This window comes from Orycteropus afer, unplaced genomic scaffold (genome assembly GCF_000298275.1).
Source record: "Orycteropus afer afer isolate SDZICR_OR568_19922 unplaced genomic scaffold, OryAfe1.0 scaffold00185, whole genome shotgun sequence".
In the NCBI taxonomy this organism is placed as follows: domain Eukaryota; kingdom Metazoa; phylum Chordata; class Mammalia; order Tubulidentata; family Orycteropodidae; genus Orycteropus; species Orycteropus afer.
In genome coordinates, this window is record NW_006921772.1 from 4184909 (window position 1) to 4201202 (window position 16294).

Below are 16294 nucleotides of genomic sequence, written 5' to 3' on the forward strand. Positions count from 1 at the left end.
TTCTACATAAATGGAAGAACATCCCATGCTCGTGCATAGGAAGATTGAACATTGTGAAAATATCAATTCTACCCAAGCATTCTATACATTCAGTGCAATCGCAATCCAGATCCCATCAACATTCTTTAGGGATATGGAAAAACCAATCACTAACTTTATATGGAAAGCAAAGAGACTTCAGATAAGCAAAACAACTATTGAAGAATAAAAACAAAGTAGGAAGTCTCACACTGACGGATCTCAAAACCTACTATACAGCCAAAGTAGTCAAAACTGCCAGGCATTGGTATAATGACAAACACATAGACCAATTGAATAGAATTGAGAAACTGGAAATAGACCCATCCACCTATGGTCAGCTGATCTTTGACAAAGGGCTGAAATCCATTAAATGAGGAAGAGAATTTCTGTTTAATAAATGGTGCTGGCAAAACTACATAACCATTTGCAGAACAATGAAACAAGATCTGTACCTCACACCATACAGAAAAACTAACTTCAGATGGATCAAAGACTTAAATGTCAAACCTAAAACTATAAAATTCCTTAAGGAAAAACTAGGCATAAATTTAGGGGAGCTCTGATAGCATAGTACGTAAGGCACTTGACCACTAACATGAAGGCTGGAAGTTCAAACCCACCAGCCACTCCTCGGAAGGAAGGTTGGGCAATCCTACTTCCGTAGTGATACTGCCTTGGAAACCCAAGGAGGGGTCGCTATGAGTCGGGGCTGACTCAACGGCAAACAACAACAACAACAACAAAGACTTCTCCAAAATAGTCAAAAGACAACCTACAGATTGGGAAAAAATATTCAGCAATGCCATATCTGACAAGGGACTTATATCTAGAATTTATAGAAAACTCCAACAGCTCAACAACAAAAAGACAAATGATCCAATTAAAAAATGGGCCAAAAACATGAGTAGACACTTCACCAAGGAGGATATTCAGGTGGCCAAGAAACATATTAATAAATGCTGATGATCATCAGCCATTAGAGAGATGCACATCAAAACAGCAATGAGGTACCATCTTGCCCCAGCACTAGTAGCAAAGTTCAACAAGACAGAAATAACAAATGCTGGTGAGGATATGGAGAGATTTGGACTCTCGTACACTGTTGGTGGGACTGTCAGATGATACAACCACTGTGGAAAGCAGCATGGCGATCCCTTAAAAAGTTGGAATTTGAAATACCATTTGACTCAGTCATTCCATTACCAGGTATATATCCTAAAGAAGTGAGAGCCAGGACGAAAAGAGATATATGCATACCCATGTTCATCGCAGTGCTATTTATAATAGCCAAAAGATGGAAGTGTCCATCAACTGAAGAATGTATACCGAAACTATGGTACATACACACAATGGAATACTATGCAACCCTAAAGAATAATGTAGAATCTGCAAAACACCATGTAACATGTATGAAAATGGAGGACATTATGCTGAGTGAAATAAGTCAATCACAGAAGGACAAATATTGTATTAATCCCTTATTATAAAAAGTCAAGGAAAGGTTTACATTTGGAAGGAAATTTTCTTTGTTGCTTACCAGGAATGGGAGGTGAGGGGAGGGAACAGTTAGATAGGTAGAAACAAGTATTGATTTGGGTGAAGAGAAGGGCAATGTACCAAATGTGAGTGATCAACAAGGTGGCGTTGAGGAAGAAGAAGATACAGAGAGGTGCATAGGAGATAAAGGCAACAAAGATGAACCCTTTGCACATACAGTAGTACTATGTTGTCAGTGAAGCCAAACGTGGATATACAGTTCGACAAATTGGTGGACAGATTGAACTATTAGGTATGTCTATGCAGCAGGGAGCGTGCCCAAGACCATGTATTGGGTTGGCAGACAATGTTTCTACAAGTGTATTGGTATGTTCTGTAAGAATTCCCAGGTGTATAGTAGAGCTGATAAGGGACATGGTCATAATCACTTTTGGCCACAGGCAGCTACCTAGAGGGAGTGAGTCGTTGGACCTGTGGGCTCAGGATCAGGACCATAGTTTCAGGGGACATCAAACTTAGTTGGCATAACATACTACAGAAAACATTGTTCCACATCCTACTTTGGCAAATAGCAACTAGGATCTTAAAAGTTTGCAAGCAGCCATCTAGATGTAATGATGGGTCTCTCCTCATTCAGAGCAAAGAAGAATGAAGAAAACCAAAGATTCATGCAAACAATTAGTCCAAGCGACTGGTACACCATGTGATCCTCAGCCTATATGACTATGAGACCAGAAGAACTATATGATGCCTGGCTACCACTGTCAACCCCTCAGAGGGGGATCTATGTAAGAAATACTGGATAGAGTGGGAAAAAGATGTGGAACAAAACTCAAAATCATTTGAAGAGAAAAAAATGGGGAACAGGTTTGCTGACTTCATGGAGCCTGATGGAACCACTGAGACTATGGCCCCTAGCTCCCCTTCAGGTCTGGAATTGAAACCACTCCTGTGGCTTCCATCCAAACAAAAGACAGGCATATGATGTGAACATTTACATTAGGTAGATACACTCCTTGCAGAAAACAATCATGGGAAAATAGAAAGGCTATGTATTCACAGGGAGACATCTCAGGGGACAGGAGTGCATGGGAGGGAAGGACACAGGGAAGAGGTAATTATGGGGAGGAAGTGGGAGAGGAGGTGTTGCATTGTGGTAAATTGTTGTCAATGTGATGAGACAAAGTGTATGTGAGCTGCTGTATGGAAAGTGAATTTGTTCTGTAAACTTTCACCCAAATCACCATAAAAAAATAAAAAGGTCAAATAAAAAAAAAAGGAAATGTTTTTGAAGAACATATGTGTGTAACTTTGACCCAGGTGAATGAATGGAATATTGTCTGTCTCCCCTACTACCTTTGAATGAATGAATCCTTGAATAAATGAATAGCTTAAAAAATTATAATGCATTTAGAGGAGAGACTATTATTCAGCCATATAAACTTGGCTTTTAAATATTATTGAATGCTATTAGGAAACACAAGATATTTTTCAATGGAGAAAACAAAAGTAGGGTTAAAAACTCTTAGGTATATATATATATATATATATGTGTGTGTGTGTGTGTACACAGGATGCATACACTTTACATACATATGTGGTATGTGTATACAAACACAGGATGCACACACTCTATATATATGTGTGTACTTATATATTCATGTATGTATATATATGTATTTTGATAGACTGGAACGTAATGAAACTATACTTAAATAAGTAGTCTATATGTTAAGATTTGGGATGATTATTTTCTGTTGTGTTTTTTTAGCTATATTTTACAAATGTTCCACTATTGAAACATGCTAGTTTATCATCAGAAAATATGTTAAGAAAGAAAATGGAGAACAGAAGTAAAAGAAGGGAAAACAAAAAGCCAAAATAAAATCCTGAAAATTCTCCCAAGACTGCCAGAAATATAGGCACCCTCATTGAAGGAGGCCTGGAGATTAAACCATTAGAACGCTCAGAAAGCCACTGTGCCTTTGGCAGCTAGAATTCTGACCACATAAAAACAGTCATCACAAGATAAACTTCAGAGCCTTCAATGGAATATTTTTGTCTTCTGCTTTGTGAGTGATGGGGCCCAGTCTTGTTACTGACATCATATTTTGGATATATACCATCTTTGAGGTGTTTTGCTTGACGTCAAATCCTCAGTGCAACATTTTTTAAACATGAGGGTTATTTGGGATAAGGGTCATATGGCAGACTATATAACTTTTTCAGATAGCCTCAAAAGCAGCATGTGCTTGAAGCTAGACAGCCTTTGGTTTGACTCCTGTCTTCACCATCTACTTGATTTGTGATCTTAGGACACAATAAATTTTTTTTGAAACTCAAACTTTTCAACTGTAAAAATGATGAAATTAGCTGAAGCTTCTCCAGCTTGCTGTGTTGATTAAATGAAGTAATGCATATAAAATGCCTGGTATCAATTGTTAATGATCATAGTTTTCTTACAAATATTTAAAAGTAGGTTGGCAATGCATAGAATAAAGGATTATATAGTTTTTTAGCCTAGGTAACTAGAAAAAGTTAAGTCATAAACAGAGATACAAACTTAGAGAAGAGGTGTTAGTTTGTGGAGAACAATGATACACCTGCAGTGAGGTAGAAGAGACAAGGAGAATGGAACGTGGATGCTTCACTGCTAGAGGGCTTTGAAAATCATCTTCAGAAGGGACTCTGAAGCTGATGAGTGATAGATGCAGAGAACAATTGCTGGCCAAAGTCCTGCCTTGGGATGAGGAACATGACCTTGTTAAGGAAAGAGTGGATAGAGCAGAGACCTATGCCAATGTACTGTTGATCTAGAAGAAAAGTGGGCAAGATCAAGTCCTGTAGAGATGAGAAAAAAAAATTGTGGGTGGCCTCAGAACAATTTCTAAGTTCAGTGGGGAGAGAATCTGGAATGTACATAACACATAGATAAAACACAAATATTGCTGTGAGCCATGGAGGTGATTCCAACACATAATGACCCTATAGTTGTTGTTGTTGTTGTTGTTGTTAAGTGCCGTCGAGTTGTTTCCGACTCATAGCAACCCCATGTACAGCAGAACGAAACCCTACCCGATCCCGCGCCAGCCCCACAATCCATGCTATACTTGAGCCCATCATTGCAGCCACCATGTCAATCCGTCTCGTTGAAGGCTTCCCCCTCTTTCGTCGACCCTCCACCCTACCAAGCATGACATCCTTCTCCAAGGAAGGGCTTCTCCCTATAGGGCTGAGTAGAATTGCACCGTAAGGTTTCCTCGGATGCATTCTTTATGGGAACAGATCACCAGGTCTTCTTTTCTATGCAGCAACTGATGAGTTCAAAACAAAATGCTAATCTATTTGTTACCAGCAGAGCACTAAACCATTGCATCGCCAAGGCTCCTTAGAATACAGGTAGCAAGCAAATATAGTGTTTTTCTTGCTAGTGCTGCTATAACAGAAATACCACAAGTGGGTGGCTTTAAAATACAGGGATTTATCATCTTACATTGTAGGAAGCTGGAAGTCTGAGTTCAAAGTGCTGACTCTAGGGCCTGGGTGAAGGCCCCTTGACCTTGGGCTTCAGCTCTGCTTTCTGTTCCAGGCTCACTAGAGCTGAAGGCTTTTCCTGATTCATGCAGCTGTTGGCTGCTGATGCTGACAAACCCAAGACCAACTAATAAAATGGCACACTCCCAAGATTAGCAGACAACATGGCAGGCTACTAGCTCAAGTCCAGAAATAGTCACGAGATCGACAGGTGACGTGGTAGGCCACTGAGATGAAAACTCAGCCAAATGCAGCATCCAAATATGCCAAAAGCTCAATGGCTTTTTTCAAAGCTTCTTATATACTGGAAGCAGATCACACCCAGAATGCAGCTACTCAGCTGCTCACAGTAGATTCCACCATTGAATTGGCTATCAATCTCATCATAAGGAATCACTCCATCTAGCTGTCCAGCCACTCAAAACCATGGTTCAGCCAAGTTGACACACAACTTTAACTATCACATATGGAATGATGTGTTAAAACCAAAAACTAATTTGGAAGTTGGAAGGCATAGATTCTAGCCCTCACCCTCAATTAATTGTGTTGTTTCAGGCAAATCATGAGATGTTTCTTAGTTTTGGTTTTCTTGACTTTAAAATTCTGATGATGTCCAGATGATTTCTAAGTTTCCCTCTACCAGTGCAGTTGTGTGATTTGCTTTGAAGCCCTTTGGCATAGAAAGGAAAGAAAATGGAATAATGTTAAAAGGTGATCACATCAAGATTTTTCCTAAAAGTAAAACTTGGGCACACAAGGAAGCCAACTGTTGGGAATACCTGAGGGAGGAAATAAAAAATTCCAATCACCCCCACCCCCAAAAAATGTAGTTGCAGGTGGGGTGAATAGATGATCTTTGGTATGGATAGATTGGATACATTTTCCTTTGATATCAAAAGAGTATGTTGAGTTAAAAACAACATTGCTTCAGCATTTGCTATGTATCAGAATTGCACTTAGTATTGAAGGCATAAAAATGATAAGTAAGCCACACCTCGCCTCAGGTAACTCATTGTGTTAGACTGGGCTCTCTAGAGAAACAAAACCAGCAAAGCTTAGATGGATAGATAGATAAAGAGATAGATAGAGACATATATAGAGAGATTTATCTTAGGAAAATGACTCACACACTTATAGAAGCTGTCAAGTCCAAAGTTCCTGGATCAAACATCAAGCTGGAGGCTTTTCCACGTCAAGTTGGAGGCTTTTCCCAACTCTTGCAGCCGCAAGGGCTGAAGAGCTCAGAGCTGGCAGGCAGTACACTGGCTGTTGATTCCAATGAATGACGAATCCAAGATCTCCAGGCCGAATGGTGGATTGTTCACTCACAGACAGTTGTAGGCAGCACAACAGAATCCCGATCCATTGAAGAATGTCTCCTTTCCCAGGATTTCCACAGATATACTGGAAGCAGGCCACACCCCTAGGGAAACTCCCTTTCAACGGATTGGCTGCTCAAAACATAGTCATCTGATCCCATCATGGGAACAACCACACCACAACAACTCAAACCACACAGAATTGTGGTCCAGCCAAGTTGACACACAGCCCCAACTATCACACTCATGGTCTCATCAGAGAGACAAGACAACAATAACCACTTAGACGTATTGGTGCAATGTCTGAAAATGTATAGTACATAAGTGGATAGGGAAGGCAGTGGTTACTTTCTTTTGGAGAGCAAAGGGGTGTTGCTTGATTTTAAAGAATTGATAGCTCTTACACTGACAGTGACATTCTGAAAAGAGAAGAGGGACGTGAGTAGTAGTGAGATGTGATCATGTGACTAAAAGTTATACTGAAATATATTAAAATGTAAAGTTTGTTCACTCAAAATGTATTTGTATGATTATATGTGAAGTTTGAGAAGCAAATATATAACTGCAGAGGTAAGTAAGCAAGAGTTTACCATAAAAAGCTTTATGTATATTTTCAATAAGGATTTGGAGTTTATCCTCATTGGCATAAAGGGAAAACATGTAAAGAATTAAGCCAGAAAGTGTGTTTTAGAATGATGAAATGAAAGCACAGTGATATGGTATCAAAAATATTTTTCCATGTATAAATGTAGGTATAGAATACATGATAAATCATTTCCATTTGTAGTAATGTTGAATTGACTTTATTTGAATAAAGCATAAACCAAACATATTATTATATTATATTTGAAGGAGCCCTGGTGGCACACAGTTAACCACTTGGCTGCTCACTGAAAAGCTGGCTGTTTTAATCCACCCTGTGGCTCCACAGGAGAAAGACCTCTTCGCTCCCTTAAGTATTACAGCCTAGAAAACCCTGTGGGGAAGTTCTACTCTGTCTCATGAGTTGCTACGAGTTGCAATTGATTAGACAACAGCCCACAACATTATAGTTAATATCAACTCTGTATTACATTTACATTTTAAACTATATAATGTTTTATTTACTTAATGACATGTACCTCCTAACTATGATACAAAAAAAAAAAAAAGGGAAAAAAAGGCTTTTTTTTTTTTTTTTACATAGAAGTCAGGTCATATGTAGCCTCAGATGTTTGCTTAAAATGTTTCTATAAGCATATACCTATGACAAACCCTTTCAATGACTTCCACTACCACTGTTTAGAAATAAAACACAGATGCTCCTTCCAGTATTGCACTAATTCTCTAATCCATTTTGTATATGTGATAGCCTAATCATCCTAAGACATTCAAGACCTTGACTTTGCCCTAGAAGAACTTTGTTATTTGACATTCCGTGATATATGGGTTCATCTTACTTATTGGTCAAGTTTTCCAATTCTCTGTTCAAGCCAGGCATCTTCTCCAGCTGTTTCCTAGGCTCCATGTTCTCTTTGTGCTTTTTCATAATGCCTCCTCTCATAGAGAGAAGGCTTGTTGCAGTCTTACACAAATCCTGCTACCCCTCAAGACCTTTCTTATATCCTAGAATTATATTAATCTGCCTCGGTGGTTCAGTGGTAGAATTCTTGCCTTCTGTGTGGGAGGGCCAGGTTTGATTCCCAGCCAATGTACTTCATGTGTAGACACCACCAATCGGTCAGTGAAGACTTGTGGGTTGCTATTATGCTGAACAGGTTTCAAAGGAGCTTCTAGACTAAGATTGTTTGGGAAGAAAGGCCTTGCTATCAATTTCTTAAAATCAGCCAGTGAAAACCCTATGCATCATGACAATCAGATCCTCGACTATCCTGAGATGCACATGAGTGGGCAGAGTTTCATTCTTTTGTGCATGGTGTTCCCAGGAGCCTGGCTGACTTGACGGCTGCTAACAACAATTACCTTCCTCATGTCCTTTTGTAATGATCGTGTTTAGTTTTTGTGATATGCTGTCTATTTTTCAATAGCATTTTCTCACAGCCTTTTACAATATTCAGAAGTTAATGAGTGATCAGTAAGTATTTGTTCTGCAGAGCCTCAGATTTATACCTACTATATACCCAATAGAACTGTAGACCCAGTTCCCTGAAAGTTCACCTGGAAAACTGAGATTCTAGAAAATGAAAATAATTAAAATTGTAAGAGAAAACTATAGTAGCCGTTCAGTTATGTAAGTGAGCAGGAAGTGAAACATGGAAGTGAAAAAGTAGAGGCTGTATATTGATTGCTTTGTGTTCTGTCTAATTTTTTAGTTATGCTTAGATTAGAGTTTTAGAATCTCTTAATATATTTGTTGTTGTTGTTGTTATGTGCCGTCGAGTCGGACCCGACTCATAACGACCCCTCCTTGGGTTTCCGAGGCAGTATCACTACGGAAGTAGATTGCCCCATCTTCCTTCCGAGGAATGGCTGGTGGGTTTGAACCGCCAGCCTTCTGGTTAGCAGTCAAGTGCCTTAGCCACTATGCTACCAGAGCTCCCCTTAATATATTTAATAGATCATAATTCATTTGAATTTGAGTAATGAACCCTTTAAACTTGGTAAATGGAAGAAAGGATGTGTCAACATCCCTATACATTGATCAAATCAAGTTTGATATGGTGATTAGGAGTGAGGAGCAGTGTAAATATACTCACCTGGAGACCTGGGTTGGTCATTGTATAAAAATCTAAATAGAGAAAAAAAAAAAATTAGAACTAATAAGAAATTAAATGACTTTGTAGTTTCTTTTCACATAAGCAGTCATAACTTGCAAAAAAACTGAAAGTCTTGCAAAATTGTCAAATCAAACAATAACTTGAAATGACAAAAGAACAGATGCCATCATATGAGAAACTGTGGTGACAGATATAAGGTAAGAAACAACTGCTAACTTGTGTTTCCAGATATTTACATGAAATAGATCAACATAGTTAAAGTCATTTTGAAAAAAATATTTTTTGAAATGCAATCTGGGAGAAAAATATTATAAATTTGTATTTTTAAATAAAGCATCAGGCCACATTAATTCACATGATCTTTTCTTTCCGTGAAATTGCCCATTCTAAAACTGAGTGGACAATATTTGCACTAAAGCAAATGCTGCCAAATTGTGGGTTGTTGAACACAGGGACACTTGTGCAGAGAGGTTATTTTGGGGTTGATATTCTTTCATGGCTTGTCAAATCACAGTGGAGATAGCATAATTTTCTTTGTTAATGGAAAAAGTGAGCCCATTGTGGGGAAACAGAACCTCAAGATTTTGTGCAAATCTGCTAATGTAAATCAGTAACTTGAAAGGCACTGTCTCAAGCTGAAGCACTTTTCTTTACTGTAGGGTAGAATTCTGGTCACAGTCAGAAAGTCCACATTGTGACACTTGGTTCTAAATATGCCCCAGAGAGAACTGAGTCTGGCATACAGTACTCAGACAGTGAACATGTATTAAATGAATGAGTCACCATTTATAATTATTCCAACTATTTTTTTTTAAATGACCTTCCTGTTTTCTAACACAACAGAAAATTCTGTATTATGAAGAGATTTTCAAATCTTAAAAAAGAAAAGAGATTTATTTTAGATTATTTAATATTCTAATACTAGAAACAAATATTAACACACACAGAAAGGGCACTACAATTTTTAATTGCATACACCCCACAGTCCAACCTTTTGACATTCATTATTTAGTAAAATAATTCACATAGCATATCAAGGCAAATGTAGGAGACTAACATTGAAATTAATATATAAAATATTTGTAAAGTCTTCTAAAATGGCTTTAAAAAACTTTTGTTTCTGTAGTGTATTAATATTAATATTTAAATTTTTTCACTTTCTAGAATCTCTTTGGAGTATATGAGTTCTCCAGTTCATATTCAAATAATTATTCATCTCTGTTTGGGTATTTATATTTAGTGTCATCAATCATATTATTAAAATGAAAATAAGAGGGAACATTTTTTGAGTACTTACTCTGTGGCAAATTCTATGATAAAGTCATTTTATACATTTTGAAAAATGTAATCCTCAAAACAACTCTATGAAGTTGAACAGATAAAGGCATTGTAATTTTCTCATAGTTACATAGCTAATAGTAAGTTGTTGTTGGTATGTGCTGTCGAGTCGGACCCTACTCATAGTGACTGCTCCTTGGATTTCTGAGGCAGTATCACTACAGAAGTAGATCTTCCTTCCGAGGAATGGCTGGTGGGTTTGAACTGCCAGCCTTCTGGTTAGCAGTCAAGTGCCTTAGACACTACGCTACCAGAGCTTCCAATAGTATACCCTTATAACCTAAGCCAAGAATATGTTCTTGGGGTCATTAAAATTTATACAGTGATGTGCAATTAAATTTTATAAGTTTCATTGGTATAAATCTGTGTTTATAACCCATTGACCGACTGTGTCAAAAGATATAAATTTATGATTAATGTAAACTGAGCATATTTCCCTGACATTTTCTCAACAAGCATCATAAAAAATACCTTATCACCAGCCACTCTACCGTTTTTATTAGTGGCCTTAAATACTGAGCTTATTAACCATTAATCTCAGAATTACAATGATGTATAAAACAAGAATAATATATTCTTGTATTTTCACAATCTAGGTCAATGACATATAATGTGACACAATCTATCCTCAGTTGTAGATGTATTCCATGTTTAGTGACCAGTATTGAATATTTTCTTATGTAAAACTTTTTTTTTCCCCATCAAATTAGGCTGAAGAGAATTTTTTCTAGATTGTATGTAATTATTTCAGAATTCAAGCTAATTTTAGATTTTGAGAGTTGGAAAACTTATATGGAATATAAAATACCTAATTGGAGGATATATTAAAAATATAATTAAAAATATTTAGCCTTGATTCATTACAATGGTATTTATTTGTCATAAGCTCTTTTTATTGTGCATAACTATAGTTCATGGTTTCAACTCTCAGTGCCCAATTGACTGACTTTAAAAACATGGTACTGTATGAAAGAAAACATGTTTAACTTAGTAATGTTTCATTTTTACTCTTATTTATTGTCCAAAAGTCTTTTTAAAGCAGTTTTAGAAGACTTTAAGAAGATTTTATATATTAATTTCAATGTTAGTCTCCTACATTTGCCTTGAAAGGCTGTATGAAATATTTTATTAAATAATGAATGTCAAAAGGTTGCACTGTGGGGTGTATGCAATTAAAAATTGTAGTGCTCTTTCTGTACATGTTGTACATGTAAGTGACCCCATGGGTCTCTCAAAGTGAGTCTTTAACATTCCAGAATTTTTACTATGCATCTGTTGCTGGCATCTAGCCTCCCACCCACACAGGCTTAGACTGACTAAATGAAATTTATCCTAGTGTAATAAAGTATATAAAGATGAAGTAATAAAATGGGAAGATAGTTACCTTACAAATGGAGTTGCTAAAATAGAAAACTTTACATTTGCATATATGTGAAACAGAAATAGAGTGTGTGAGTAGAGGAACCTGGAAAGTAATTTCTTTACTAGTATTGCTTATGTATCTTTTTATGTTATGTATTCCAGATGGGATTTATACAGATCAATGAGGACTTCATATTTATTGAGCCACTCAATGACACAATGGCCATAACAGGTCATCCACACCGTGTATATAGGCAGAAAAGGTCCATGGAAGAAAAAGTCACAGAGAAGCCTGCTCCTCACGGTCATTACTGTGGTGTCATTTCAGGTAATGCCTTCTCTTGAAAAGGACTTAACTAAATACACAATATGAGATGAATCTGTTTTTCTCTCTCTCTTTGTCTCTTTCTGTGTCATCCATCTGTCACCTAACTACCTGTCTATTTGCCTCTCTGCTTTGGGAGCTCTAGTGGCCTAGTACCTAAGGCATTTGACTGCTAAGCAGAAGGCTGGCAGTTCAAACCCACCAGCCACTCCTCGGAAGAAAGATTGGCCAATCTTCCTCTTTATGTGAATTCACTTTGGTTAAAGACAACTAAATTTATCCATTGTAGGCTTATCTTTTAGTTTTCTACAAAGTACTACAATTCCAAACCATGGAAAATCAGAAGAACTTTAGAGATTGGCATGAAGTGTGTTCTACACTTCTCTTGAACTGTGAAGTGTATCTCATGGGATACTGTTCACTTTACTGGAATAGAAATGACACGGAGAGAATTCCAGATCTCCTGAAACTGAATACTGTGTGCTCATAGCCTTATTTTAGCCCATCTCTATGGGAATGTCATAGATATCCCTTTACTTTGACTAGAAGTATCCCCTTCTTTTCTTCTTCTTCTTTTTTTTTTTCTTTGACCCATATTAAACATCATCTTAGAGATTAAAGTTGCAGAGGAATAAAAAGAAGAGAGAAGATTTGTATACTTTATTTTCATTATCACAGACCCTTAACTCTACAAATTTTAGAGCCCCATAAACATTCCCAACCATCAAATAAAATCTTCATCTCTTACTGTCTGCCAGGTTGTCACAGAAATAAAAGAAGGGTGACTCTTATGTACTTCCTTACTCACTTTAGGCAGAGATCTGTGGTATTTATAAGAATGTTAAAGGAAATTAATGATTTGTATTATGTAAGTAGGATCTGAAACTCACAACTAACACTCAGAAAAAAATAAGGAGTTTCCTTAGGAAATGTTTTAAGTTATTTATAGCAGGCATTTCAGTGAATGTTCACTAATTTGAGCTATAACCAATTAGAATCTGAGGAAATATGACTCTTATCGAAGAGCTGCTTGTCTACTTAAAGACTGTAACATTGGACATGCATATTTAAATTTAATGCTAATATAATTAGTGCCAACATATCAATTCTTAAATGGACAGTGGTATTTGAGGTTGATTTAGGTACATGAATTGTGATGATTGGTAACATCTGCAGAGTCTACAGGATCAACTGAGTCCTCAGATTCAGGAAAGATTATAATATGTTTCTGTTTAGAATATATTTATCTCAAATTAATCAGTGCTTTCTATCTTCTTTTGTGAAAGCTCATAGTATCTGTTTGTATGGGCATCATTTTTATAAGTGGTTAAGTGAGTTTATGTCCATGTCCTGCTATTCAATGTATAATATGAAGCCTCTTCATTATTCTAAGAGTGGTAAGCACAGGACATAAAGAGAGATGACCATAAGATATAGCATTATGAACAAGTAAAAGCAGAGCTTTTGTATTGTGAAGTGATCAAGCCATGGTTTCAGCTGTTTTAATTACTTATGTACACTGATGAAACAGCAGGACCTGCATGCCACTGTGCATGTAGGAAGATTTCTAGAAAATTTCTAATTATAATAGGTTAATAAAGCATCAATACATATTTAATATTTTTGAAAACATTGTTCATAAAGTTTATGTTATATTGTTTCTCTTGATCATGACAGTTATAGAAGAATGTTTACCCATTAGGTTCAAAGACTTACATATACCTACAAGGAGTGCTAAGCTGTCATCAGTTTGATGATTTTTTGTGCATACTTATCTTCATATATGTAATGTAATGCATTTCATTGAAATATAATTTATGTAGAGTGAAATACACAAAACTAAAGTAACATGGGTCAATGCATTTTTTTTTCTCAGTGCTCCCTCCCCATCTCTCTCACCCCTGGCAACCAACAAAGAAAGTTTCCCTCCATATATAAACCTTTCCTTGACCCTCCACAGCAACCAATTAATACTATATTTGTCCTTCTGTGATTGACTTATTTCACTCAGCATAATGTCCTCCAAGTTTATCCATATTATGCAGTGTTTTGCAGACTCTACATTATTCTTTAGTGCTGCATGGGATTCCCTTGTGTGTATGTACCACAGTTTGGTCATCTACTCTTCTGCTGATGGGTATGTAGATTGTTTCCATCTTTTTGCTATTGTAAATAGTGCTGCGATGAACATGAGTGTGCATATATCCTTTCCTGTCCTGGCTCTCACCTCTCTAGGATATATATCTAGTAATGGGATTGCTGGGTCAAATGGTATCTCCAATTCCAGCTTTCTGAGGAATCCCCATATTGCTTTCCACAGTGATTTTATCACTTCACAGTCCCATCAGCAGTATATGAGAGTCCCAATCTTTCCACATCCCCACCAGAATTTGTTATTTTCTGTCTTGTTTAACCTTGTCATCAGTGCTGGCATGAGACAATATCTCTTTGTCATTTTGATTTACATTTCTCTGATGGCCCATGCTTGTGAGCATCTCTTCATGTATTACCTGGCCACCTGAATATCCTCCTTGGTGAAGTGTCTATTCATGTCTTCTGCCCATTTTTCAATGGATTGTTAATTCTTTTGGTCATGAGGTGTTGGAGTTTTCTATAAATCTTAGAGATAAGTCCCTTGCCAGATATGTAATTATCGGCAAATATGAATTTGTTGCTGTCATTTTTCTTATGTGCTTTTTTGTGGTGGTGATTTTTTTGTCCCATATAATTTTCTGTGCTGAACTCATTTTGTTTATGAATTGTGTTATCACTTTCTTTGTTGCTATTGTTTTAGTATTTGCTAAATATTTGTGCTGGTCCTCTTTTTTATTTTGATGGAATGTTTATCTTTTTTTATTTTTTGAGGTTACCCTGTGATTTATAGTTTTCTTCCCAAGTTTAGAACAGTCTCTTCTATCTTGTCTAACTTCCCTACTATCTAGAAGTTATTTAACAATACACTTTTTTTTCCCTCTTTTTGGTTTGTAGTTGTCCTCATTTGTCAATTGATGTCTCTGGTTCCCTGTTTACAATCTTGTAGGCTTATTTACTTTGGATACTTCCATAGCTGGGTTGGTTTCTGGGTTATATCATCATGTGTGTTAATGGTCAGTTGTTGTTGGCTGTTGCTGCTTCTCTGTCCAAGGGACTCCCTTTAGCATCTCTTGTAAGGTTGGTCTGGTTTTAACAATTCCCTTAATTTCTGCTTATCTGGAAATGTACTAATTTCACCCTCATATTTGAGGGGCAATTTTGCTGGGTACATAATTCTTGGTTGGAAATTTTTCTCTTTCAGTGTTTTATATATACCATCCCATTGTCTTCTCGCCTGCATGGTTTCTGTCAAGAAATCCGAGCTTAGTCTTATTGGTTGCCCCTTGTAGGTAACTTTTCATTTTTTCCTGTGCTGCTCTCACGATCCTTTCTTTATCTTTGGTTTTGGTGAGTTTGATGATGATATGTCTGGGTGATTTTCTTTTGGGGTTTATCCTGTTTGAATTTTGTTGGACTTCCTGAATGGATATATTCTTATCTTTCATCATACCAGGAAAATTCTCTTCCAACAAATGTTCAACGATTTTCTCTGTGGTTTTATTTGTCTATTCCTGTTCTGAAATTCCGATTACATGTAGGTTATTCCTTTTGATGGTATCCCACATGAACCTTAGGCTTTCTTCGTTTTGTTTTGATCTTTTTTCTGATTGATCCCTTTCCAAAGAAGTCTTCATGTATTTGCCTTCAGTCTCACTAATTCTGTCTTCCATTGATTCAATTCTGGTCCTTTGCCCATTCAATGTCTTATCTATTTCTGAAAATTTAGTATTAATGTTCTGGATTTCTTTGTGTAGATTTTGTATCATTTCTAATTTTTCATTTATTTTGTCATTTTGTTCTTGTGTTGTCTTTCGAAATTGTTGTAGGGTTCTCTCTGTGTTTTCCTCAATTTTATCAGTGTTTTCCTTGATCTGTTTCTCAATTCCTTGAAGATACCTAAATATAATTATTTTCAATTCCTTATCAGGGAGTTCCAATGTTGTGTCTTCCTCAGGGATGTGTTTTGGGTCTGTATCCTGGTCCCTTGTTTCTCCTGCTTTATCTTGCTTCTTTGTGTGGACTGTGATGCTCTGTTGTCTTTGAGGCATTGCCACTTTTTTGTGTTTATATTTAATTGGTAATTATAT

At 36.7% G+C, this 16294-nt stretch overlaps 1 protein-coding gene across 1 annotated transcript in view; it reads left to right on the forward strand.

Annotated features, from left to right (window-relative positions):
- The window catches only part of ADAMTS19 (ADAM metallopeptidase with thrombospondin type 1 motif 19), a 511689-nt gene that overhangs the window by 122901 nt on the left and 372494 nt on the right, over positions 1-16294 (forward strand). Inside the window, exon 3 of the mRNA XM_007947461.2 lies at positions 11951-12116. Within this exon, the coding sequence (XP_007945652.1) occupies positions 11951-12116 (166 nt within the window). The remainder of the gene's footprint in view (positions 1-11950; positions 12117-16294) is intronic.